This window comes from Molothrus aeneus, chromosome 2 (genome assembly GCF_037042795.1).
Source record: "Molothrus aeneus isolate 106 chromosome 2, BPBGC_Maene_1.0, whole genome shotgun sequence".
NCBI lineage: Eukaryota > Metazoa > Chordata > Aves > Passeriformes > Icteridae > Molothrus > Molothrus aeneus.
The window spans coordinates 1,745,326-1,771,365 of NC_089647.1; the positions used below are offsets into that span (position 1 = coordinate 1,745,326).

At 45.4% G+C, this 26,040-nt stretch overlaps 1 protein-coding gene across 1 annotated transcript in view; it reads right to left on the reverse strand.

Annotated features, from left to right (window-relative positions):
* Nucleotides 1-21,814, reverse strand: part of ADAMTS5 (ADAM metallopeptidase with thrombospondin type 1 motif 5) — a 34,198-nt gene extending 12,384 nt beyond the window's left edge. The window contains exons 1-2 of the mRNA XM_066567582.1: nucleotides 20,963-21,814; nucleotides 10,691-10,823 (exon numbers count right to left, since the gene is read on the reverse strand). Coding sequence (XP_066423679.1) covers nucleotides 10,691-10,823; nucleotides 20,963-21,814 — 985 coding nt within the window. The remainder of the gene's footprint in view (nucleotides 1-10,690; nucleotides 10,824-20,962) is intronic.
* Between the last annotated feature and the right edge of the window lie 4,226 nt (nucleotides 21,815-26,040).

Consider the following 26,040-nt stretch of genomic DNA (forward strand, 5'->3'; position numbering starts at 1 on the left):
CTTGGAACTAAACAGCCCTGGGAATAAAAAAAGCTGGAGCATTGATCCAAAGAGTTTGGCTGAGTAACATCCCACAGCACTCAGCACTGGTTCAGTGTGGGATATGAATGATAGTTGGGTGCACAGCAGCAACTCCAGGATGCAATTTTTCAGAGTGCTCAGCATTTTATAGCACCATTCAGAACTACCCAGAACTCTGTGACATGGAGCTTTCAGTGCTGCAGGGCAGAACTGCAGTTTGTCACAGCCTCTGGTACCACTCTATCCATTAGGCCTTTTTCTGACTTAGAGATGGGGCAATTGAGAGATGTTTAAAAACTTTTATTCCATTTTCAGTCTCATGAGAAGGGTGAGACAATACAGATGTTCTAATTCTCGCTATCACAATCAGAGGCCAACTATTTCCCAATTATAATACACTGTAAGTGTTTCTTGGCCTATCAGCTTTTGTCACACCATGCTGTAACTGCCTTAAAACCAATCATCTAAAACTATCCCTCGTGGGTCCTACTACAGTGCATCTTTCATAGCTCTATTTCTCTAAAGTATCCAGTCTTATTTGTAAGGCCACCCTTTGAAACTTGTTTCTAGTTCCATTTCCATCTTCTATCAGAAGGTTGTTTCCACCTTCTGTCAGACTTTAAAACCTCTCTACAAATTCATTTCCCACACCACTCTGCAGCACTTCACCCACATAAGATGCAGTTTTGTTCTCCAGACAAATCACTTTATTTCATACCTGTACTTCACTCTTCAGGACTGTTCATTTTCTGCTAAGGACATCCCATGGAAGTACATGACTAAACAATACAGTGCACATATTCACAGCCTCTTAATGCTCCTGCAGCTTGGGCTGCTCTTGAGTTTCTCTGCTACCTATGACATCTTTCTCTTTTTCTCCTTCAGAGAGACAAATAAAAAATAGCCTTTGGATATGAGGAAGCTTGCAGGTAAATTTCAAGTTCTTCACTTTGAGCAGAGAGACTGAGGATTTCTTTATAACACTGCTGCAGTTTAGCCTCCCTCCTCAGAAAAAGCCTGGACAGCCTCACTGGAGAATTTCAGAGTAAATAAATAAAATGAAATGTTTCTCAGGCCACTGTTCAGCACAGAACATTTCATCCCAAATACTTTGGCAAAAGCAGAGGAATCTGAAACAGGGTCATCTCCTGGAAAGTGTCGGGCTGCTGAATTCACCTTTAATGAGAGAGCAGCATAACTTCTCTGCTTTACAGTGATAAATGGGGTGAGCTGAGGACACACCTCATTAGCAGCGTCTACTTTGTCATATTAAATCAGGCCATTGTTCCAGTGCATGACAAGAACCAAGTCACTTACTTGGCAGACTTCAGCCTCTTGGAGGAGAAGCTTCCCAAAGTATTTGTGAATCTCCTTCGTTATGTTTAAAATTTTCAAAAATAATTGAAAAAACCCATCATGACAAGGAAAGAAGCAGTAAGTAGTGAATAATTTCCAAAATACATAATTCTGATTGTCAGTGTTTGGGCTTCTAAATTAGCCCCCAGTGATGTTAGTGAGGATAATAGCATTAAATATATGGATTTTAGCTCTCCATACTGATTTGCCAGTTAATTTTGTATGCACGTGTCCTGGGGTGACAAACACTTACATTCACTTACAAACACTGTGAATGCAACTATCGAAGGATTTCATGGAGCTAAATTCCTAATTCTTACCATAACCTAAATTTCTCCCTGTTCTAACTTTGCCTTTTAAGGCACTCTGACCAGACTTAGAAGTGATTAAAGCATATGACAAACTCCCAATGATGCTGCAATCTGGTTTTGCATTTCATTAAAAAGAATCAAAATTCAAAGTATCACAGAGCTGTGTAATCTCTAAATACTGCCTGGCTAAGTTTTGCTCTTTCTAGCACAGAAGTGAGAACAGCAAAGTCCTTTAACACCTGTACCCTTCATCCTTTTGCATCCAAAAATTAAGGGAGGGACACTTCCTTTCCTACTTCAAGAAGTCTCTCCCCACCACCCCTCACATGCATAAAACCCTGCTGATGTTATTATTACATGATTACGCCATTACAATTAGGGCATTTTCTGGTGGGGTGCTTGCCTTCCAAATTGGAAAGGTTGATCCTTCAAGTGATCCTGCATGGAAGCAGAGCTCTGGAGAAAGCTCTGGACAGAAGTGAAGACTCGAGGAATACAAATCTTACACAGAAGGCTTTTGAAAACAATGCCAATTTTAGCCCCACCCCATTTTGTACCAGTATGAACGTCAAACTGGGCTATTGAAGAAAAAGAAAAGGCTCCCAGCAGCTGTGTAAAATGATGACTGATTGAGAATGGGTTCGTAGATTATCTGCTGTTTTCTACTTAATGAAGCATCTTACTGGTGCTGACAGTTCCCACTGAGTGAAAATGACATAATACAATTTTACCAGCAGGATGGTGTTTAGTTAAGTTATGCTGTAGGAATGCACAAAATCGTGAAGGAAACAGATGGAGGGGAGGCAGGGTTTGCCCTCTTGTAGCCAAGGAGGAGGTGGCCTGCTTGTAAATTCATCTCCAACTCCAAAAAGACCAACAGCCCAAATGGAGTGACATCCTCCCCTCACAGCTTTCCTGCTGAAGGCCAACACCTGCTACAGCCCAGCAGGAAATAATACCTGCAAAGGGTTCAAAAATGATCCCGACACCTTGCAGGAATGGGGGGTATATCCCTAATACAAGGTGGGAATACTTCAGAGAAATTGTGACAAGTCAGTTAAAACTTTCATCCTCTCTGAGGATCAGGACACAAGAGCCTGCAGGGAAAGCAGGTATGCACCAGAGCTGTGCTGGATGTGTGGTGAAGCAGATCTCTTATTCCCAGGAACACTGGGAAACCAAACAGAATCACAGAATATCCTGTCTGGAAGGAGCCCACAAGGATCATCCAAGTCCAGCTCCTAGCCCTGCCCAGGACAGCTCCAAGAATCCCACCCTGTGCCTGAGAGCACTGTCAAATGCTCATGTCCAAATGCTTCTTGGAGTCTGGATATTTCTGGTTTTTCTTAATATACAGTTCTAGACTATCTGTAGAGGTTCTCTGAGTGAACACCATGCAAAATTACTGTCATACATTTCTCACTGGTATTTCAAGCATTAGAAACAAGAAAACAGAAAATATCCACAACACACAGCAAGCCAACTCCAGGCTTTGCTAAAGCACAAACCAAGCTGGGTCTCCTGGAAAAAAGCCACCTGCTTATGGACAAGGATTTGGACAGAATGTCAAAGAGCAGCTCATGTAGTCCCTCTGACCACAGGAGACATGCAAGGTGACACAGCAGGCTGAAAAATGCTGCAGGCGTTGTAATTTGTTTTCTCAGAGGAGCTCAGCTCGGATGAAGCACATGTTTGCCAGTGAGATCATGCCTTTCACCTCATTTCCAGTTGGGACAACTGGGGAGCAAAAGAAGGTCAAGAGATTTGCCCCAGGTTCCCCTGTGAGTCAGTGGCTCTCATGGGATCAGGGTTCAGGAAGCTCCTGGCTCAACATTCCTTGGGCTAATAATCACCAGCCCAGACCTTCTGCATCAGCCTCCTGCTCTCTCCTTGGCTGAACAAAGATTGCATGTGGGAACTCTGTCAAAAGAAAACCATTTCTTCTGGCATGGGCTGTTTTCCTAACTCCTGTGAGTTTCTGACTCCTTCTTAAGAACTTCATGCTGCTATCACTCAGGAATCCTCTTGAAGTCATGATGGGCCTAAGCAATAACAATTAATAAAGCTGGTGGTTTTTTTAATAAGCAAAGTGATTTGAATTACATAAGCTTACAAAAAAATTTCCATAGAATATAAAACTAGACATTCCTCTTTTTTTTATTCTTGAACTTTACCTCCAGTTTTCTTTTCTTTGACTGCTATCAGCCACTTATGAAAGAAAAAGGATTTAAAAAATCACTCTCTCTTTTAAATCTCCAGCCCAGAGGCAGTTTTTAATATTTCTGGCTTAAAAGAGTTCTTCAGACTCAATGAAACAATAGTCTGGAGTGCAGCTTCTTCTCAGGAGCAGACATTAAAAAAAAAGCCCCAATCAGACATTTACCCACCAGTGCTGCAGACTTTACACAAAACAAACCTGTGCTGAGCTGGCTTGTTGTAACAGACTTGTGGGAGATCACAGACCCATCAGCCCTGTCAGAGAGGCAATTCCCAGGCAAGGCTCTGCCCAGGCAATCAGAGACCACTGTGTCCACACAGACTTAAATAATCATTAAAAAGATGTGGCCTTGGAGGTCCACACTGCACTAATTAATGGAGCATGCAGAAGAGAAATACTCATTTTAATGAAGAAGCAGGAGATGGTGACACCTATTTCACACCTGTTCAACTCAGAGCAGCTTGGAAAGAACGTAATTCACAGCAGCTCATGGAAAATGAATGGATCCGTGGAAGTACACAGTGCAAGAATGTAAAAATTGCATTGTCTGCTGCACCAAAAGTCTCCCCTCACAAAAACTACATTAGATTGGTATTATCTACCTGCCAAGGAGGAAAGCAATGCCTACTTTACCCTGCAGTCTGGAAGGCTGGAGGCCCAGGCTGAACACCGAACTTCTTATAGGATCATAACATCAGAGATCACTTAGGTTGGTTGGAAAAAACCATTGAGCACAACCATAAACCTAGCACTGCCAAATCCACCACTAAACCACGTCCATAACATATTTTCTGATAACGACTGCTGTGAAATATTAGGCAAAACACAGAGTTTTACAGTTTGCTTTAAGCACCATGCCTGCTGCAGGTGGAGCAAGAATATATTTTATATAACATTACAAGGTAATAAAAACATTGCTGGGCAAGCCAAGAATTTTTATTCAAAATTTTAACCAGCAACCTTTTAGACAGCTGATGTTTGCTTTTTGAGGCATCAGCTTAATTTTCTGCCCCACCTTCAGCTCTTGTGAAGGCTTAGCTTTGTCTGCCCACCTTTCCTCTTAATCAAAAGGGGTATGTTCATGAAGGCTTAATTTGAGAGCTTTTGCAAGCAGAAATTAAGATAGAACTTTGAAAAAAAGGTTCAAAGAGGAGGAATCAAGCAATTTTCCTGATGTATGTCAGCAGAGAAGAGTTAAATGAGTGTATTCTCTGTTTTTCTTTTGTTGTTTTAAGAAAGCAAATCTGCCTAATTATGATTACCTGGATATTTGCCTAAACTTCATCTGTCATGAAGGAAACCTAATATGAGACTCAACCTCCACTGTTTTTCTCGTGGCTGTGAGACTCTGTGCCCTTGGCAATGTATCCCCCTTGAAATGAAAGGCTCCAGGAGATTTGTAGCTGTCAGGTCTGAAGCTTGTCTTTATCTGCTTTATCTTGACAGCCTGGAAATCAAAGGGCTGCATGTTCAGCAGAACATGGCAAAGGAAAGATTGCTGTCTTTAGTTACTTTTGAGTGTACACAAAATGAGCACATGTGGCAAAACAAGGAGTGGGAGGATTTTTTGACTCTTCTACGGACATCAAAAGACTCCTTTAAGTATCACACACGTTGTTCTCAGTTTCATTTGTTATTGAAGGAGTCAGAATCAGAGTTTGCTGTAAGTTAGACATGGTATTCCTTCCTCAGTGGCCTGCAGTTTAAACACAGCTCAGGCTCTGAATGAACAGCTGCAACCCACTCAGAGTTCATGGTATTCTGATGTATTTCAGTGAACCACCTGAGCAGAGATGCCAGGAGCAATACCTCATTTCTAAAATGCCTTTTTTACAGAAAATTATGCTCTCTAATACATTTTGCTGACAGTGCTCATGACACTTGTGTCCTCAGTGGTGACAGAGGACACAGAATGATGCCATGCTGGAAAAGATTTGGTATCAAACTCATTATTTAATATATGAAGAAAATTCTTGGCTGTGAGGGCAGTGAGGCCCTGGCACAGAAAAGCTGTGGTTGCCCTGTCCCTGGAAGTGTCCAAGGGCAGCTTGAAGCAGCCTGGAATAGTGGAAGATGTCCCTGCCCATGGCAGGGGGTGAAACTGGATCATTTTTAAGGCCCCTTACAACCCAAACCATTCCATGATTTTTTAGTTTTAGTTTCTGTGCAGCCCCTTGGTTTCAGGCATTAAACAGCCCAGCTGTGGAGGATGTTGTGATAACTCCTCATAACCACAGAAAATGATGCTGAGCAGAGACCTTGAAAAGGCATCCTGTGCATCCCTGTGCCCTGGGGTAGGATCAGCATCCCCTGAGCCACAGCTGCTTCAGCCAGATGGCTCCTGTGAACCTTCAGAATCGGAGCCTCCCCAAGCACTTCACTCCTGCCCTCAACTGTCCTGCTCAGATGATTTTGGCTAATGCTTAAAGCAAATCTCCCCTGCTGCAATTTCAGGCCATTACCCCTTGTGCTGTCCCAGGTGGACATGGGGAATGATTTAGTATGCAAATTTTTGCAGCAATTTTTTAAACGTATTTGAAGGCTGCTTTTATCCCACCCTTTGGCCTTGCCTCCCCAAAAGTCACATGTGAAAGATAAAAGGCAACTAATGAACAAAGGTTTAATTAGTTCCACACAGCAATGCTAAAGCTATAGCCTAAAAATAAAATACTTGGAAAGAACATCAGTAAACCATATTACTCAGGAGGACAGAAGGAGTAACTGCATGCCAGAGTGTTTGTGTAACAGAGGAGTAGGAACATTGCAAAAGGTCAAATGAACATTACCACTGAGAAAAAAAAGGCTGTATTGCCTCTTTCTAAAAAATTAAGTTTCTTAAGATTGATGGAAAGAACAAAGATAAATATAATTTAAAATGTTAGACCCATGTAACTCCCACTGAGCTGAACTGGAGCTTTGCCTGCTTGAAGGCTGCAGGAAGGATGCTTTTGTACTTAAGGACCAGATCAAAACTCAGGAGACTCTAGATCAAAACCCAGGTTTAATTCTTGGCTTTCCCTGGGATTCCCTTTGTGATTTGGGGAAATTTCCTATAGATAAAACCAGCAGTAGCTCCACTTAGATCCCCTTGAACTCTTCTCATTTTGCTTTTGTAGATGACAAACTGTTTAGGGTGGTGGTAAGGCTGTGCCAAAGCACAGTGGGACTCCAGCACAAACTTCTGACCATGACTGTACCTCAAACATAGCACAGGCTGTAAAACATGGCAACATCCCATCACAAAATATGTCAAATGTAATTCCAGCTGACTGACTGTGCCTGTTGCTGATGATGGATCATGCTGATCTTCACTTGTTTATAATTCAGCACCGTCAAAGTAACAAATCTCTGATCCAAAAGTCCAGAGTATTAGAGTGCCAATCTCATTGGTTTTGCTTCCTGATGGTTATTTTAATAAGGGACACATGGAGAAGCAATGTAGTGCTGCCCTATGAAAAACATTAAATAACTGTTGAGATTATGAGCAATCTCAGGTTCTTTCCTGCTCTCCTCCACATGTCCCCAGGAGGCAGGGAAGTGCATGAAGCAAGGAAACATGTTTTTTTTAGACAATAGGCTGCTGATAATAAAGGCTTGGAGAATGCCTACATACTGTGCCTAAGCTCAGACAGCTCTGCAGAGCTCTGGAGGTGTAGTTGAAGGAGTTGCTAGAAGTAAAAAAAAGCATCCATATGCCACAGCAGGGTGATGACTCCAGGCAAGAATCCAGGCGGTTATTTTTGAGAAAACGAGGCTACTGCTGTCCCATTGACAGCAGCATGCACCCTGCTAGAAAATAACCAGATATGGATTTTCTGTTGGTGGCTGGATGTCTTGGCAGGCTGTGATTTCAAAGTAACATTTATGGTATTACCACTGCTCCCCTGTATTCTGAGGGGAAACTGGATTACCACATTAAAGTTACAAGGGTTTCTTTCCAGTTTTTTGTTGCACTGTCCTCTTTTTTTTCCATTTGACATTGAAGACAAGCTATTACTGATTTTCCTACATACAAGTAGGACAAGATTTAGGTCCTACCTTATCACACTTTATATAAAGATCTCCACCTCTTATTGACAGCTAATCATTTATACCAAGAATTTGCATCTATTCATTCTTGTGCTCTCCTTTACAGGCCTGTAGAGGTTTTTCCTGTTGCTGCTCATTCATTCACTCCCCCTCAAAAAACACTGGTCAAAATCCATCTATTTTATCTGGAAGAAATAAAACAAACATCTCCCATGTGATGTGGCAGAAACCCTGGCAGCAGAAGCAGCAGGTTTGTTCTGCAGCAAAGCTGCTTTTCGGCTTCCTGTGCACCAATCAAACCTGAGGCCCTGGGCTGTGCATCCTCCTGTCGGGTTGAGCTGCAGTTCAATTTGCTTTGGTTGCCTTCCAGAGAAAGAATCTGAGCCTGGAAAAAGCACTTGGATCCTTCAGAGGGGAAGAAGGAGCATCCAGATCCCCTGGAAGTCACAGTGAGGACACTCTGAGGATCAAGTCCATGCTAAAGATGCTGCATCTGCTCCCCATGCACAAAAACCCCTGAGAGTGACTCTGCTTCAGCCAGTGGCTCACCTTGACCTTCCAATTGACAGAAAAGAACATTTCAGGCTCAGAGCAACCCCTCTGACTGAGGAACTGAGCCACTGTAAAATTAAAGTTACACCCTACCCACAGGACAGGGGGAACTTGGAGATTTCTGAATTGCAGGAAGAAATCTGGTCTCCAAATAAAATACAGCAAGGTTTCCCCAAAGTGCTTAACTAAAGGGTATCCATGCCACACTTTTATTTTTCATCCTTTTTTGACCTTTGATTTAATTTAAGTACTCAAGCAATTTTAGCTGTGTTTTCTTCTCAGCTTCTCCCACTTCAGGCCACACACACAAAGATCATTCTGTGACTTGACACCCCTCCTTTCTTAAAAACTTCTGGTGAGGAGGAAAAAAAAAAGAGGATGTTATTTTAAACAGCCTCAAACTAGAGGTTTTATGTCCATTAGGGTTCTTATTTATTCATCTCAATTCATGCCTTTTTTACATTGAAAATTATAGTTTTTAGAGATTCCTGTAAATGCCTAGGTATGTAAATGGCCTTTCTCCAAAATGTGCTTCTAGATCACTAAAGATAATTCACTTTTGCTTATACTTTCTCTGTGTGGAATTCAAGGTAACAATGTGAACGCTTGCTGCTCATCCCTTTCTTTACTGATCTATGTTCTTTCATTTTTAGTCTACCTAAAAGTATATTTATTGCTGATAAAATGGCAGGAAAGACAATGCTCTCCTCTTCACACACCAGATCCATCAACAAGAGGGCTCCTCACCCAACCCTATCCATGACCCTCAGCAGAGACATCCCTTCTGGGTGCAAGGGACACAAGCAGTGTCCCCAGCACTCTGGCTGTGAATGACAGGCTAAGTTTGCCATTTAACCCAGCCCAGATTTGTGATGGCTCACTCACAGCATCCACATCCCATGTGAATCTGTCTTTCTATACTGCTGTAGCTCTCTCTAAATGCCCTGAATTAGTGATTCCAGAGGACTTTTTCTTTTGTTGTGAGATTATTGCTTACTGAAATAAAATTTCTGCTTTGGGGACTCATCCTGCCACAGTATTTCATGTTTTCATGCAATGCCTGATCCCTTCTCCAGCCACCACTGATGCAATTCCTTTGCAGAGCCATAAGAGGAACAGGGTTAGGATCACTTGTCACTGAAGAGTCAGGTCACCTTCCATCCTTGGTGAGCTCTGTTTCCTCAGCCATATGTATAAGGCACCCAGATCTCAGGCTCTACCTGCAAGCTCCTTGAAAATGGAACCACTGCAATGATACTCACAAAGCAAACTTTACTTTGGTTTGGCATGAGGTACAAGGCAATTCAGCAGCTGGCTCTCTCTGAAAGTTCTCCTTTCCTTGTTATTTCCTTCCAAGAATATTAAAAAAAAAAAAGGAAAAAAAAGAACATTCTCCACTTTCAAATTGCCGTTCACTCCCCAAGGTGAACAGCCCTTATAGCAAATGTTCCAGTGAACACAGTTCACAAAACATCAGAAAATTAAACATGATCAAGATGACAGCATCTCTCTTGAAGGGTTATATCATGACATAATAAGGAATAACTCATATCCCAGAACAACTAACTTTCTTCTGGCACTTATTCTATCTTAAACCCTTCTGAAGGGTACATGAGAGACTTCTAATTTAATTGCTGTCCTCTGAGGTGGAAACTGAAACAAAGCTAAACAGGTTTTGTGACCAAACCTTTATCACCTAAATACTATTTCACTTATTACAGGATTTATAACGAATTTCTGTACACTTAGAAAGATACTGGAATTATGTTGGGTTTTTGCCACAAAAGCTTTTCTCTGCAGGTAATACAGGGAAAAAAGCTTCCTAACAACAGTGCATGCAACAAGTTGAAAAATGTGACTTATTTTCCAATAAATAAGTGCATGCAAATTACAACAGATGGGCCAAAAGCTTTCTCAGGAGGGCCACGCACTGACATCTCTGGGCAGTAGCAGCAGCCTTTGAATTTTCACTTTGACTGCTGCTTAGAAAGGCCACTGTCAGGGAGGAAGCACCTACTGTGCGCCTTCCCCTGCCTTCTGATCCCTTATTAGTTAACCCTGAAGTGCATATGTACACAGCCCTAATCCCCAGGCGGGGCTCTGGGTTGGGGGAAATCTGGAATTAATTGCGGGGTATTTTGGTTCCTAATGCAGCTGTTGGGAGTGTTTGGCTTGGCAGGGGAACAGAAAAGGCACTGCATACCAATTTCGTGAGCCACCGTAAAAGCTGCGTGGAGGCCGTCGTCTTCAATCACCGCGCAGCTGCGCTCGGGGGAGCAGATGGTCCCAACGTCTGCCATTCCCAGGGTATCACAGGAATGATGCCCACATAAATCCTGCCCAGGAAGGGAAAAAGAAAAATCAAAAAAAAGGAAAAAAAAATCGTTACAATGAATTTTTACACCCAGCGGTAATAACCGGTTAAAGGTGCCTTTGCCAATGGCAGGTCCCAGATGAAAATACCAGTGCAAAGTTCCAGCTAAAGACGTTAAATGCACAGCAAGGCAATCCCTGGTAAGGTCAGTGGGAGTATTTCCATGGACTTTAACAGGTTTTGGATATGTTCTGCAGCTAATTGTGGTTAAGTTAAATTTGTAAATTCGTATTTCTGCGATGCTCACACTTGCATTGATGTGGGTGCTGAAAATATGCTGTGGAAGCATTTCCTCATTGACAATAAAGCCAGAAAATTCTCTTTATTTACAGAAAGTAAACCAAAGCCCAGAGAAAGCTTCAGCTTACTGATCAGTCCTTGAACCAGAGATCACCTTGCTTTTCTGAAGCCAATCCTATATTCTCATTTAACAGAAATGAGATTGCTACATGTGAAACCTCATTCCACATCTGCCAAGCAGTACAATTACTACTGTCTCACCCAATAATATACCAAGTATTAAGCAATTCTCAGAGACGGCTGAGAGTCAGAGAAAGTGCAAAATCCCAACAACTTAACCACTCCTCCCACATGTAGATATGGGATATCTCTGAAAACCACCCAGGTAGCATCAGGTTTTGTCTTTCAACTTTGGTCAGACATTGTGTTTTTATCACCAGCAGCAATTTCTCCATGCTTCTGTTGAAGCAGAGGGAAGAATATTAGTGTGCATGTGCATATATACATATTTTTTGGATGAGAAGAAGAAGCAGGGGCCATGCTATTTGGAACACTTCAACATTTCATTGTGGTTGAATGAAATTGTCATTTTCAAGGCATGACAAATGTTATTATCAAAATGATCAAAGAGCACTTTTCTCCCTTCATTTTCAAGATTCTCTTCTTCCCTTCAGATCTCTCTCTACAAGGACTTCCTTTTATGAAGCCTTTCATAATTAATCCACCTGAATAACAGACACCTTATAGGAGGCTTCAGAGCAGCAGTGTTCACTGATTATGACAGGTTAGGCAAACCTGGAAAAGCACAGGATTCAAATCCCACTGAAGTCAAAGAAAACCACACCTAAGTGCACAGATACTGTGACAGAGTATCTCTTAACAAACACCAAATTAAAAAAAAAAAAAAAGAAAAAAGGGGTTTTTTGCCAAACAAAGGAATTTTTTCCTTTGCTAAAGCTAAAAATACAAAGCAGTGTTACATATATGGAGGAGAAATTTCAGGCTCAGTTCTGGCTTCCAGAAAAGTGGGACAAGAAGACACTGTCCTAAGCTCGATGTTTAGGTTGGACATTTAGGAAGAATTTCCTCACAGAGAGGGTGATTAGATATTGGAAGGGGCTGCCCAGAGATGTGGTGGAGTCCCCATCCCTGGAGGTGTTTAAGGAAAGGCTGGATGTGGCACTCAGTGCCATGGTCTAGCACAAGGTGCTTGGACTCAATGATCTCAGAGGCCATTTCCTGTTGCAGTGTGTCGCCATTTCCTGTCCCACCTTTCCCATCCCCTCAAGCATGCCAACCTTCCCGCCTCCCCCTGTGCCCTCCTGCCTGGCACCTTCCAGCAAGGCGTCGTGTGATTGGCAGATGCCCCCCCAGGTCTGGGCTCATTGGTTTGTCCCAGCGTCCACATCCCCTGAGCCTTCCCCTGCTCACACCTGGTTGGCCCTCACCTGTTCGCCCCCTCCCCCTGTCCCCGGGGCTTAAAAAGGACACGAGACCATGCGGTCGGGGTCTCTGCCGTGTCTCTGCCGTGGTTCGGTCTCTGTCTGACTGTCTGGAGCTGTTGCCAGATTCAGAAATCTACCATGCTACAATAAACTCTGGATCTAAGCTACACGGCAGAACCCGCTCCTTTTCTCTTCACCGTTGCCTGAATCTTTTCCACCAAAGGTAAACTGAGTTCCTGTTTTGCCTGGACTTGTTCTGAGCGCCCAGCTGCAGCACCTAGCCAGCCAAAGGCATCTCTGGGGTGAAAAACGCCACAGCTGCCGCCTTTGGTCCAGCAGCGAGGCCAGACGAAGCCAGGCAGGACACACCCTGAAACATTCAGGGCTTAATATTTAATAATTTCTAACATGACTGATCCTGTCATTCTATATGATGGAGCAATGGGACCTGAATCCACACAAGCAGCTGAACTGAAATTCTTACACAAGTACCAAAAAGCACATAAATCAGACAGAAAGCAGCTTACTGGAGGAGGGCTAGACAGGTTGAGAGTGCCAAAACAGTATAAACTGCATTAATTCAGGCTTTGTGTCTGCATGCAGGTTCTATATCACTCAGTCTTTTCTTGTATTTGGGTGTCATTATTACATAGGTACTGTCATCAGTGCTGCTCCCAGTGTGGCACAATGGTATCAGCACCCAGATGCCTCATGCCACTCAGGATTTACTCCCATTTGCACACAAGAAGCAGCTACACTGTGAATTTACACCTATAGCCACAGCCAGACTTCATTCACAATGATTCACCAGGTTTGATAACTCAAATATAACTAAAAAAATATAAATTTTTCTAAGCAGGCAATCTTGTAAACTTCCACAGAGCTTATTCTGATGGGATGCGTGGAGCATGAAATTTTAGGGCAGAGATGTTAGCATAATCTCACCTCAGCATTTCAAAATCTGTGCTCAGGATTGCATTACAGTGTCCTCCCTAAATATCAGGGCTGGTCCTAGAAAATCCCACAGCAGGAAAAACATGATTCTGCAAACTGCTGATATGCCAATCACCTAGCTCCTCCAATACCCCACGGACAGCTGGCAAACAGGTGACGTGGGACCAGCCCTCCCCAGAAAGGAGAAAGGTGCCCACCCTGGGTCAGAAAGTGGTGGCAGTGCTCCAGCAGAGCCCTCAGTAGCCCCGTGGGCACCTCCTTGTGGCCCCCCAGCAGTCGGTGTGGGAGTCCTGCAGCCACTGCCAAATCCCAGCTGGGAAGCAGCAGAGGAGCTTGTAAAGGATTCTGGAAACATGGACAGGAAATATTTTCTGGCATCAGCTCCTTTGTCAGAAGCTGTTATGAGGATGTCTGTGGGTTGCCCATCTGCTGCCAGAGCAGGGCATGCCATGGCTGTGCTTTGGGCAGAGCATGGATTGAGCATCCTGGTTTTCCCTGCCAATTCCAGCCCTCAGTGGCTGCCTGAGGATGCTCATATGCAGCTAAGGCTGACAATATCAATAATCCTTTAGGCAAATTACTGAGAGCTCCTCTATGTTGTCATTATCTCGTTCACTTCTTTACTTCTCCTGACTCTGTACGATTTGAACTGGAATATATTTCTGTTGCTAGAACTGCAGCCTATCAAGTGGCATCTCTGAGACAAATATTTTGAAAAGTTTGCTTTTGGGTCAATTCACCAATACCAGTGTCCAAACATCTTGACTGCAAGTGATGTTACTGAAAATCAAGCCTGCTTAGCCATCAAACACTGGATATGGATTATTCACTACCAGAATCAATAGCTATATTTGATTTTTGCTTTCCTGGGCAGTCCTGGAAAGCAGTCTATTACTTCCATGAAGTAAACTTTCTGGGAGTACAGTAGGTTTTACTTCCCTGGAAAATATTTTAACTTTTTGTTAAAAACAGGCTTCAATGGAATGATGCAATCTTAAAAAAATCTGTGTGGGTAGCCTCAACTTTTCATACTCCAGCTAAAGCACAAGGCAGGAGGGGACTCGTGATACATAAAATCAGTTTCCAATAATTATTTCACTCTGGGGTTTTTTGCTTCTACTAGAAAGTAAATCAGCTACTCAGATCTGGATGTTCAATTGCCTTGAAACAGTGGCAGAAGAGTTAAAGAATGTTTTTTTATATTTCTAAAGAAGAAAAGCAGCGTGGCACTTGATCTGCTTTACAGTAGTTTCAAAATAGAAGAATGACAAGGAAATGCATTTGCTATGCAGGAGGCAAGAGATGTTAAGTTTTGGCAAAGGAATGGCTTAGTAAAACTAAGCTGTACATCACAAGTCTAGGAGTTAATTAGACAGCTCATTAGAGGCCAAGTTTTCTTGGCATTCTGAATCCATCAGGAGCAGCTGGCTGGCTGCCATGTACACATGGCCTTGTTGTGAAGGGAGGTAACTGTCACCATGTCCTGGCTGGAGCAAGGAGTTCACTTCACCTGAAATGTGTTCTACAGTAGGTTCCAAAACAAGAATAAACTGTTTAGTGAAACCTGGTATTAGGTCAGAGCCTGCTGACCAGATCCAAAACACAATGTGAGCTCCAACGTGGACACTTTGGTGGGACTTAAGGACAGAAGAACATGTCCTCAGGTCTTTTGAGTTATCTACCCCTCACAGGGCTTGCAGTTTGGGATCCTGTGGGCCCCCAAGTGCCACAGTTCCACAGTCTGGAACAGCTGGGCACTATGCTTACTGGGGTTCAGATGTTTCATTCAGATGTTTCAGATGTTTCTCCACCTTTGGCCCTGAGGGAAGATGAGCCCACAGAGCTTCTCAGATCAGAATGAGAAGAACCCACAGGATGAGGCTTTGTGCAGGTCAAGCTGCACATCACCTTCTTGTAAAGCACAGCTAAAACCTCTACAGCTCTGTTCACTTGTTCTTCTTTTGCAGCAGCTCATCAGCTCAAGACTTTTCCCACTAAGAACATGATCCAGCTACAAATTCCTTCCAGGGATGAGGCCAACTAGAAGCATCTTTTTTAGGAGAGCACTTTATGGTCTACACCAGGCTCCTACCAAGCACACAGGGAGCTGTGACTCCTCCTGGAGCAGTCCCTGAGCCCAAGGTTTCCCTAGCCCAGGCTGCAGGTGAAGTGCAGTCAGGGAAGGGACCCAATTTTTGGTCCCTATTGCTCATCCTTCTTCCTTCCCACTGAACAGCCTGTGGTAAGTCAGAGAAACAGTTCCTCTCCATGCTTGAGTAACCCAGACCACCTTGCTCCAGGCGCTGCATTCCACTCAGCGGCTTCAGGTCACGATTCCCCTCATTCTCACCATATGAATTACTCACTAAACAGTGAGAGACCTTTGGTCAGAGGGGTGGAAAGTTTCCTTAACACCTGGAACAGCTTACAACCTCCTGGTTAAGGACCTCTCCTGGGAGGTGGGCGATACAGACCTAAAATCCCTCCAGCAGAGGAAGGAATTAAGCACGACTTTCCGATTTCCTGCAGCAGCAACGTTCCCACCGCAGACCTGGGCAGGAGGGTGGGGTCAGGTGGTGCTGGGAACACACACATCCACCCCTCCTTCAGCTCCTCTGCAAAGTGGGGGAACTTTCACTGATGTCACAGCAACCTGGAATGGCACACGGGGTTTCAAATGCAATGTTCACATGAGCAGAAAGGATCCCGGGTGATGAAAGGCTCGCTGGGTTACTGCTCTGTCCTCCCCTGGCCACATTTTGAGAGGGTGGCCAGAGCCTGGTTGCCTTCTGAGGAAAACCACAATGGTGATAGCTGCCAAACCCAAATGTATTTCCCCATCAGCTTAAAAATTGAGGTAATTTGCTTTTGGGGTTCATATCATAAATATGAGCCTGGGGCTTGAGCATTTGGGGAAAAAAAAGAACAAACAGCAGAGTTATACAAACTACAGGTTATTTTAAAATACTGACAAAATGCAAATAAAGCATTTGGGATCTGCATGGGGAGAAGTTTCAGTTATGAAACTGGTGACTGATGACCAAGTAAAAATGTGTGATTTAACCTGCCTAAGCCCACAGTTCCTTTGTGGGGAAACTCCACACCATCTCTCCAGACCAGGGTGAATCAAACTTCTCCTCTATCAGTTATGTCCCACTTTGTTTTCCCTAGGGACATTATTTAAATGTGCAACAAAGTTGGTGAAAACACTATGAAACTGGTATACACATCACACTACAATTTCTTCAGAGTAATATTAACAGTGAAATCTATTCTATTGACCATTGGTACAGCGACTTGTTTTACTGCTAGGGGATAATAATTGTTGGAAGATGATAACAGAGAAAAGAGAAAAAAAAAAAGAAGAAAGAAGTAGAGCCAAAGAAAGCATGTGCTCCATGCAGTGAAATTATCATCTACAGAGCTGAGATAATACAAAGCTTGCTGTTAAATTTCAACAGCACTGCCAGATGGACAGTTAAACTAAATCAAACACACCAGCCCCATATAATTACTGTGTAGAAAAAGGCAGGACAGTGGCCTTTGGCTCTGCATGAACCTTCTGCTCGAGCCAGGCATGATGGTACTATCACAGATGATGCTAACAAGCACTTAGGAAAGGATTTTTTCCTTGCTCCTAATGTCTGTATCTACTGTGAGAAACATCTATTTTAATCTTCAGATGATTCAGAACAGGGGCGGAAAGGAAGAGAGCTGGATTTTGTCCAAATGCATTCAATAGTTCACTTGAAATTTAACTAAGGGCTACTAATGAAATAGACTGGATGGATTCTAGAGGATAATTGCAGAGCAGGCTGGACCACAGAAAAAGAACAGTGTGAGTTCAAATGCAGTTTGCAAGTCCCATCTAATCTGTTTTGCTACTGTGGCAAATAATCTTGCAAGTGTTTTGTTGCACCCATAAAAATCTGAAGATGATTGGCTTCCAGCTCCTGCAAACTGTTCACTATAAAAAAGGCTGATACAGAATAAACTCTAAATTTGCTGTTGACTTCACTGCTGTGGACAAGAAGTGACCTAATCTCCAGAGAAAGAGGGCTTTGCAAGCTCTTCTCCTCCCTACCACATGGCCACTTCTCTATGAAGTGGAGCAGACTCACCTGGCCACCAGAAATGCATCCTTGCACCACCATATTCCATGGAGGATGCTCCAGGATTCATGAGGCCCAAAGATTTACAGCTGCTGCCAAGAACTCAACCACAAAGTAATCCAATAGCAGGGGACTCATGTGCTCTCTAAGGCTGTTATGGTCAAGCTGCCTTGAGGAAATTTAGAAATATCAGAAAATTATCACGTTCGCTTACTGTCAAGTCAGACCTCTGTCATGCTTCATCCTGTTCCTCGTGGGCCAAAATGACAGGCTGCAACCACTGGGAAAATACACTTCTCATTATCAGATTTAAAAAATCACTGTGGAACCCAACTAAATTTCTGCAATATTTAGTGGCAGATGATTTCTGTGTCCACTTAAGGTTTTCACAATGGCCAGACATGTAACTCTAGTGATCCTTGCATTTACAGAGTAAACAGAGGACCCACTGCAGCCACTAATGGACCCTTGCCATCACTGATAAGCAACATAAAGCCTAAAACCAGCTTTAAGATGTTCCCTGAATCACCCCAAACTGAATTCATGTTCATATTGATTTACTGTGATATGCAGAATAATTGCTTTAAAGCCCTTATCCAATTAAATACAGATTATGACCAGAAGTGGCTGTTTTAAATCAGAAGTAGTGAATTTCCTTCTAAATTCTTTTCATAGGAAGTACTTCCTAGTATGAATTATGATGATGATGACAACCATAATTTGAACTTATAAAATATAATGTGAACCACCACTAATTTAATAATAAAGGAGGGCTGCCAATGCACTCTCAGTCTACCAATGGTTACTAATTTATCTTTAGAGAAGTAAAGACAACCAGAGGATGAAGGAACACTGCTGAATTCTCTCAGGATTCTTCCTTCATGCAGGAGCTCAAATAAAGCCCTCTTTTGGTGTAAAAAATACCATCCAATCAAATGTCACTCTGAAACACAGATAATTATTATTGAGGGATTTGTACGGCATCAGCCATGCACAATGCAGATTCTATCTACACAAAGCCAATTCCATACAGCTGAGGCCACGCATTCAGCTGACAAACGATCTGCAAATATTATTGTTGACAACACGAAGCTCAAGGTGGCCTCAGTTAGTAAACAAGGATGGAAAATGTACCTCACACGTTTGCCCAATGCCTGAAACCCAAGGCACTTAGAAAGAGACATCTGGATGTTCAAAAATCAGCATGACGATATTCAGAGCCCATCAAAACACGCAGCCACGGCTCGGCGTCTTGTAGCTTAGCAACCAACTTCATCCATCCAAAACAGAGTTGTAAAAGTGGTGCTCTCCTGCCAACTGCTGCCACTCTCATTGAAAAGCTAAACTGGAAAAAATCTCTCCTTTAGTTCAAAGCGGGGCTGTTTTCTCCAGGACACATCTCCACTGCTTTTTCATCCTTTAACCCTTTTCGTGTTTACATTCCACGGGGAGCAAATAGATTCATGTTGACATTTCAAGGGTAAGCATATAAAAATCGTGTGGGCTCACACACACTCTCTGCAAAGAACATCATGAACACATGTAGCAAGAAACTCCAGTCTGGTTCTTAATTCAGTCAAACACTGCCAAACAATGTCCGTGTGCACAGAGGAAAGCATTAAAGCAGATTAAGTTGTCCTGAACTGCATCGAGCAGCTAATCCCAGAGTTAAAGCTGTTAAAATGTAAACCAAGAAAACACAAGCCTGCGCTTTTCATCTCATGAAGCAGCCCTGAGCAGCAGTGCAAGCAACATTTGCATCTTAAGAGTGCAAGGAAACCACAGGAACCGTGGTGATTTGTTTATTCAATGCACTACTTACGGCCCAGAGAGGTAATTCTATGCATTGCTCATGAGTCTTTGAAAGCGGATTACTGATTAGCAGCACCCTCTTATTCTGGCAGGAGGGTGTCCATGCAAAGAATTACAGCTAAGCAGCTGTAAAGCAACTGCACTTTAAAGTCACATCCTATCTCAGTCCAAATTAACTTAATAATTGACGTTAAGGTTCACAGTCGTCACCCTAAGCGTTTCAGAATTGTCATATAGCCCAGGGAAATAAGCGAGAATAATGGCAGAAACACTCTTCAGAGCGAAGTGATGGATTCTGGCCCAGGCTTAATAAGCCATTGGAAAAGATGTTTACAGCAAACCCAAAGACACTCTGACCCAGTCTAGGTAGCCTGCTTTCATTGAGGTTATAGCGATAATAAAATGAAAGCTTGCAAATTGCACTGATGGGCTTTAAACTGCTAAAAAGGGCTCCTGTTGTACAAGTGATGCCTGACACAGAACCTAATGTTTCAACTATTTACAGCTATAAAAGCAAGCCAGGCGCTTTTTTCCCCCCTTCTGGAGCAACTCCTTCCACAAACCATCCAAAGCATCCTTTTTGGCAGGCTCCTACCATGTAGCAAAGCCGGAGAACTCAAATGAACGGAAAGTCATGCAGTTATTTTTTTCGTACTTGGGGAAAGGGAAAAAAAGAAAACACCAAACCCAAACCGCTGAAGGGATATTCTTACAGAACTTCATTGCATAAACTCGGCCACATGTCTACCAGAGCAATGTCCCTTAACGACCTCTGGCAATGCAATTAATCAACAACCCAGCATGGAGCAATAAGGCACGGCTCTGCATGAGCAACACGAGCAGATCCAACCCACAGCTGATGAGGGCACCCGATTGGGGGACAGGACAGGGACTGCAGCCCCTTGCCACCACCCAGCCCAAGTCACCCAGCTTGTGCAGCCCTGTTTACCTGCGGTCTGCACTTACGTCCTACACCTGAACCACAAGCGCTGCTGGCTTCCAGCGCGGTGGAGCTATCCCTGCTGGAAATAGCGTCCCGATGTGCTCCACAAGCAAGACGTCTGTGCTCTTAAGGTGCTCTCCACCACCTTCCCTAGCAGGTTTGTTTGGGGACTAATTTAGCCTAGGAAGTGCTATCAGCCCTTCCCGACTGGACCACCTCTGCAGAACGTGTTAAACATCTCACAGGGACAGACAGGACAAAGTCTGAAGCAAAGGGACATCAGGCTGAGTCCCACTATCAAAGCTCCGATCTCTCCACCGGGCTGAGGTCCCAGCACTGCACTGGTGAACCCAAGGCGGGGTGACAGCACAGGGCAGGGTATACACACAAATCTCAATCCCTCTGCCATGCCCGGCAGTAGGTGCCGGTCCCTGAGATGCTGCACTGCCCGAGAGACGAGCCGGATTCATGAGCGGGGAGGAAACCACAGGGCAAAGCCGAGCAGGGTAGCCGGAGGTGCGGCAGCCCGGCCACGCCAGGCTCGAGGGACACCTCTCGCTGTCATGGCCATGCCCATGGCCGGGGCCATGCCTACCTCGCGGGTGAAGAGGATGGCGGCGTCGTAGTGCTCCTCGTGGTCATCGTCGAGGCGGTTGTGCTGGTGCTGCCACTTGCAGAAGTTCTTGAGTGTGGTGGCGGCGTTCCTGTTGACCTCCAGCCCCTTCTCCTTATCGCCCAGCGCCACCACCTTCACCACGGCCAACCGCACGTGGTTCTCCAGGCTGGCGTGCGCGTAGAGCCGGGAGGCGATGGAGGCCAGCGTGAGCAGGTAGTGCTGCAGCCCCTTCCCGTACTTGCGCACCATGGAGGCGTCGGCCACCAGCAGCAGCTCCACCTGCCGGGCCCGGGACACGGAGCGCCGCCGCCGCCGCCGCCGCCCGTCCCCGCCCGCCGGCCTGGCGGGGTCCCGGGTCTCGCAGCTGGTGCGGGCCGGCACCGTCTCGAAGCTGAAGCTCTCCCGGCGGAAGACGTGGGGAGCGCGGGCCGGGCCCTCGCCGTAGATCCGCGCCGCGGCCTCTGCGTGGGGAGCGCGGCGCGCCGGGCGCACGGTGTAGCGGGAGCGGCCCACGGCGAAGAAGCCGTCGAGGCCGCCGCAGAGGTTGAAGACGGCGAGCGAGCGCGGGCTGCCGTCCACCGTGCCGCGGTAGTGGCAGCGCGGCCCGTCGCGCTCCAGGTCGAGCAGGAAGCGCTGTCCCCCGGCGTAGAGCACATAGCCCGCCCTGCCGCCCCCCGCGTAGGTCGGGTCGAGGCGCCGCACGGCCCCGCGGGGCGGCCCGGGGGCGGGGGGCCGGCCGGGCGGCGCGCCGGGCTCGGCAGGTGCGGGCGGCGGCGGCGCGGCGCCGCCGGCACGGGCGGCCAGCAGCAGCCACAGCAGCGCCGGCAGCATCCTCGCCTCGGCGCGGGGCAGCGGGGCGGCGGGAATGGTAATTGTGGTGGTGATAGTGATGGGAATAATGGGAGCCGCCGGCGGAGCGCGGCAGCGGGGTTAAGGGATGGGGAGAAAAGGAGAGGTGCGAGGAAGGGAGAGAAAAAAAAAAAGAAAAAAAAAAGGAACGACAAGAAAAATAAAAAAGAAAAAAAAGTTCTCCCTCCCGAAGTCAAGTGTGAGTGGGAGAGAAAAAAATGTCAACAAAAGCCGCTCGCGTGTGAACTTTGTGTTTCTCTGCAGGGAAGAGCCGGGAGCACATGGAAAGGGAGAGAGAGAGAGAGAGAGAGAGAGAGAGAGAGAGAGAGAGAGTCAAAAAAAAAAAAAAAAAAAAATCCCAAATCGCTGCTGCCGGGGAGGCAAAGTGAGGAGAGAGGAAAAGGAGGAGAGACGGCTCGGAGCCGGCAAGTAGAGAAGTTTGAGCACTTCCCACTCCCCTTCCACTTCTCTGCTGTAGTCACCGAATCATCACCAGCAGCAGCAGCAGCACGGGCAGGTCTGCTGCGACTCGGCACTTTCTCGGGCTCCGATGGGCTCCTTTCCTTCTTTTGCCCTCTTTTGTTTTGAAGAGGAGGAGAAGGGGAGAGAAGAAATTCAGGCACCCAAAACCGCCTCGATCGTCTCCGGTGAGATGGTTAAAAAGAAAAAAAAAAAAAGAGAAAAAAAGAAAAAAAAAGCCCAAGAAGCGGAAAACGTCCTGGATTTCTGTAAAAGCCCCCTCCCTGTATCTTTCGTGTTGTTGTTGTTGTTGTTATCCCCAGTCTGTCGATGTGAACAAGAGGAGAAGGGAGAGAAATGTGAAGATGAGAGGAGGTGGAACAATGAATTTATAGCGGAATGCCATCCTGCAATGGCAATTTCAACAATTCGTCACTGCAGGCTGCCTCTTAAAGGGAGAGCTTCAAAACCACCACTCCCACACTTCCTTCTCATTTAATCAGACAGAAGGAGAAACTTGAGGGGAGGCGGAAAGGGGGAGGGGGGGGCGGCTTCGGGGGGAGGAGAAAACCAGCGAGAGTGAGCGGGAGAGAGGGAAGCGGGAGAGGAGAAGAGCCGGAGGAAGCGGGGCCACGGCACGGAGAGAGACCGGCAGGAGAGAGATGTTTTTGTGTGTGTAAGTGTGTGTGTGAAAAACGCGAAGTTGCACCGCACCGTCGGCAGCCGCAGCAAGGGGCTCGGGATGTGCCCGCGGCCGGAGCCGCTCTTACCTCGCGTCCTGCCGGGGCTGCGGCTCGCAGAGCTCGGGGAGGACGACGAGGAGGAGGAGGAGGAGGAGGAGGAGAGGTCTGTGCCTGGCTCCGGAACCAGCGAGGGAGCGGCCGCGGCTCTGCCGGGCTGATGGAGCCCCCGGGTCCCGCCGTGTCCCCGCTCGGCCCCGGGCAGCGCAGAACTTCCCGTCTTTGTGTGCGCCCAGGCTGTCATTAGTGCCGCAAGCTGTCACCCACCGGGGCGGGCTGTGCTCCACCGAGCCCGGCGGCAGAGTGGGCGGGGAGGAGGTGATGCTGGCTCTGACCTTCGGGATGACTTCGGACCCTTGGGTCATCCCCCCGCTGTCGCACAGACCGCTGGCCCCGTCCCCTCCTCTGCCGCCCCCTGCTCGGGGCTCCAGCAGGGACAGGTGACCGCAGTCACCTTTGCACCTTAGCACTGCCAATGGAATGGGTGGAGATGGCAAATGCCCCGTTCCCTGGGCTGGAACGGCTCTGGGAAGGTGAGAGCAAGGGGTCCCCTGAGGATTCCGACTGATTTCCCCCTGCTGAGGTCCAGACCCCACAGCGACAAACCAAAGTGCTTATTTATCCCATGTTTCCTCTGCACGTCCCAGGACAGTGCCAGGAACAGGTGCTCTCTGCCTGCAGGACTCTACAGGGATACAGGTTTCCAGCCTCATGCTCACCTGCAAGCAGCAAATAAACCTCTCTGACTGCTCTGGAAGAAAATGATGTGCACATCTGTAATGCTTGGCAGGGTCAGGATGGGTGGTGGGATGCACAGACCTGCCCCTGTAGCTTCCAGGGACTGCTTTGCAAGTCCACCATTTCCCTAAGGAACAGCTTAACTGAAGGCACAAAGCTTCAAGAATTAATATTCCCATGTAAATGATTGCATTAACATAACCCTGAGATTGTACTTATGAAATGTTTAAGTCACCAAAGTTTTGCAAATGTTCATTCTTCTTTTTCCATTTTTCCATGAACTACAGTTCACTTCTCAACCTCCTGGTATTTCTTTTTCTACATTTCAGTGTTCTGTCATCCCCAAAAATTCTTCACCGGAGTCAGTAAGTTTCAAAATTAATAAGAGGTATGTATTAGGAAGATCACATTAACTTTTTGGGCACTGGGCCAGGACTATTCAACATACTAAAATTTAAACATTTTCTCAGTTACTTAAACTCATTGTAAAGTTAAAACAGCAGAAAAAAATTAAAGAGAGAGAGAAGACATATTTTGATTGAAAAAAGAACCTGAAATTTTCTTGGATGGGTTTTACTTTTCCTTTGAGCCTAATGCATGTCTGCTCAGCACCAACAATATTTTTATTGACTTCACTGGGACCTGATCAAGCCCTGGATTTGCAAATATGTCTGGGTCCAAACTCCCAGATACCCCTGGGAGAGGTGCTAGAGATGAGATCTGGGATAAGGAATGTATTTTGGATAACAACCTCAGCACATCTCATTAAAGAAGTGTTAGTTTATCAATGAAAAGGGATATGGTGCACAAGAGGCCAGTGTAATGTTCTCCCAGGCTGCAGCCTAATTCCAACTGTCCAGCCATATAACCGTGGAAAAACAGGAATGCTTAGAAAGGCTGGTGATAATTAAATGGTGTGTCCCACTGCTCATCTCTGGAGTTGTCTTTGATTTCCCAAGTGACCAAAGGAGTTGGCTGGGCTGCCCTGTTACACCAAGCAAGGATTCAGGCTTTCCAGGAAGGTACAAATTATTTTGTGCAAATAACCCCACAGATTAGGAAATCTGTCCTGTTTACATCTCTAAACTGCAATAACTCAGCACGGCAGTGCAGTAATGGAAAGATGGGTCAGTCATGCCTGGTGCAATGAGAGGGAACATCTTTTAGTCTGAGAGCCTGGAAGTGCAAGGATAAATCACTGGAATGAATCATCTCTTTCCTCACAGTTTTGCCCTCTTAGCCTCTTTTTTACAGTTAGAGCACTATCTTTACACAAGAAATCCTGTTAGCATGTCCCAAGTTGTGGATGACACTAAATCCTTGTCAAGTAGTTCTGACCTGGAAATTTCAAGGCTGACCTTTCCCAACTGAGAGATAGAGAGCCACAAATCCTCAATTAGCTTTGAGGCACAACACAACTCTTGTACGCTTTGGATCAAATTCAATCCCGATGAAAGAAGATGCAATCCTCTGGAGTCTCTGGGAGCTACAAGCTGCTGTCATTAAAGTTGTGTTTCACCCCCTGGGTTTGTCTGTGAAACCCTTTAGGATCCTGCAGATAACAGCCTGGGTGGCAGGGGAATCCTGATCCTATAGTGTTTTAGTCACATAAGAGACTTTGCTCTAAGCATTATAAACACTCACGTGAAGGAGCAGCTTGAGAGATGCGGAGATACTGGAAAAGTTGTTGATTTTATCCAGGTGTCCATCCAGTTTTTTATATAAAGGACCTGTTTTACATCACCCCCTTTTCAATGCTCAGGCACATTAGAAGGGGTTAGAAAATCATGAATCCAAGATCTGCCTACACCCCCCTGACAAGCTGTCCCACTCAATAGCACCTGTCTTTCACCAATAATTGAACTCCCCCTTCTCGGAAATGAAAATAATTCTGTTCAGTTTTCATTGTTCTGGTGTGGACTGCCAGGACTGTCTGGCATTTCTAAGTCATTGCACAGGGAAGATGGCAATTACTGTGGGAAGTAACATTTGTTCTGTAAAATTATAAGGCCAAGTCAAACCAAAGAAATTTGCCTGCCCAACACATTCTAAATGCCAAAAAATCAGCATTTGATAGACTTGTGATCAACATAGGGCTATAGCTGGGAATAGACACAGGTTTGGTATGGTCCTATTCAAAAATCTACCTGTTGGAACACAATTCTTAACATAGGACAGCTTTGTCCCTCCTGATGTTGTCTCTTCTGTTAACTTCACAGAAAATTTTAATATGATGATGATCAGAGGGATGGAGCAGCTCTGCTCATAAGG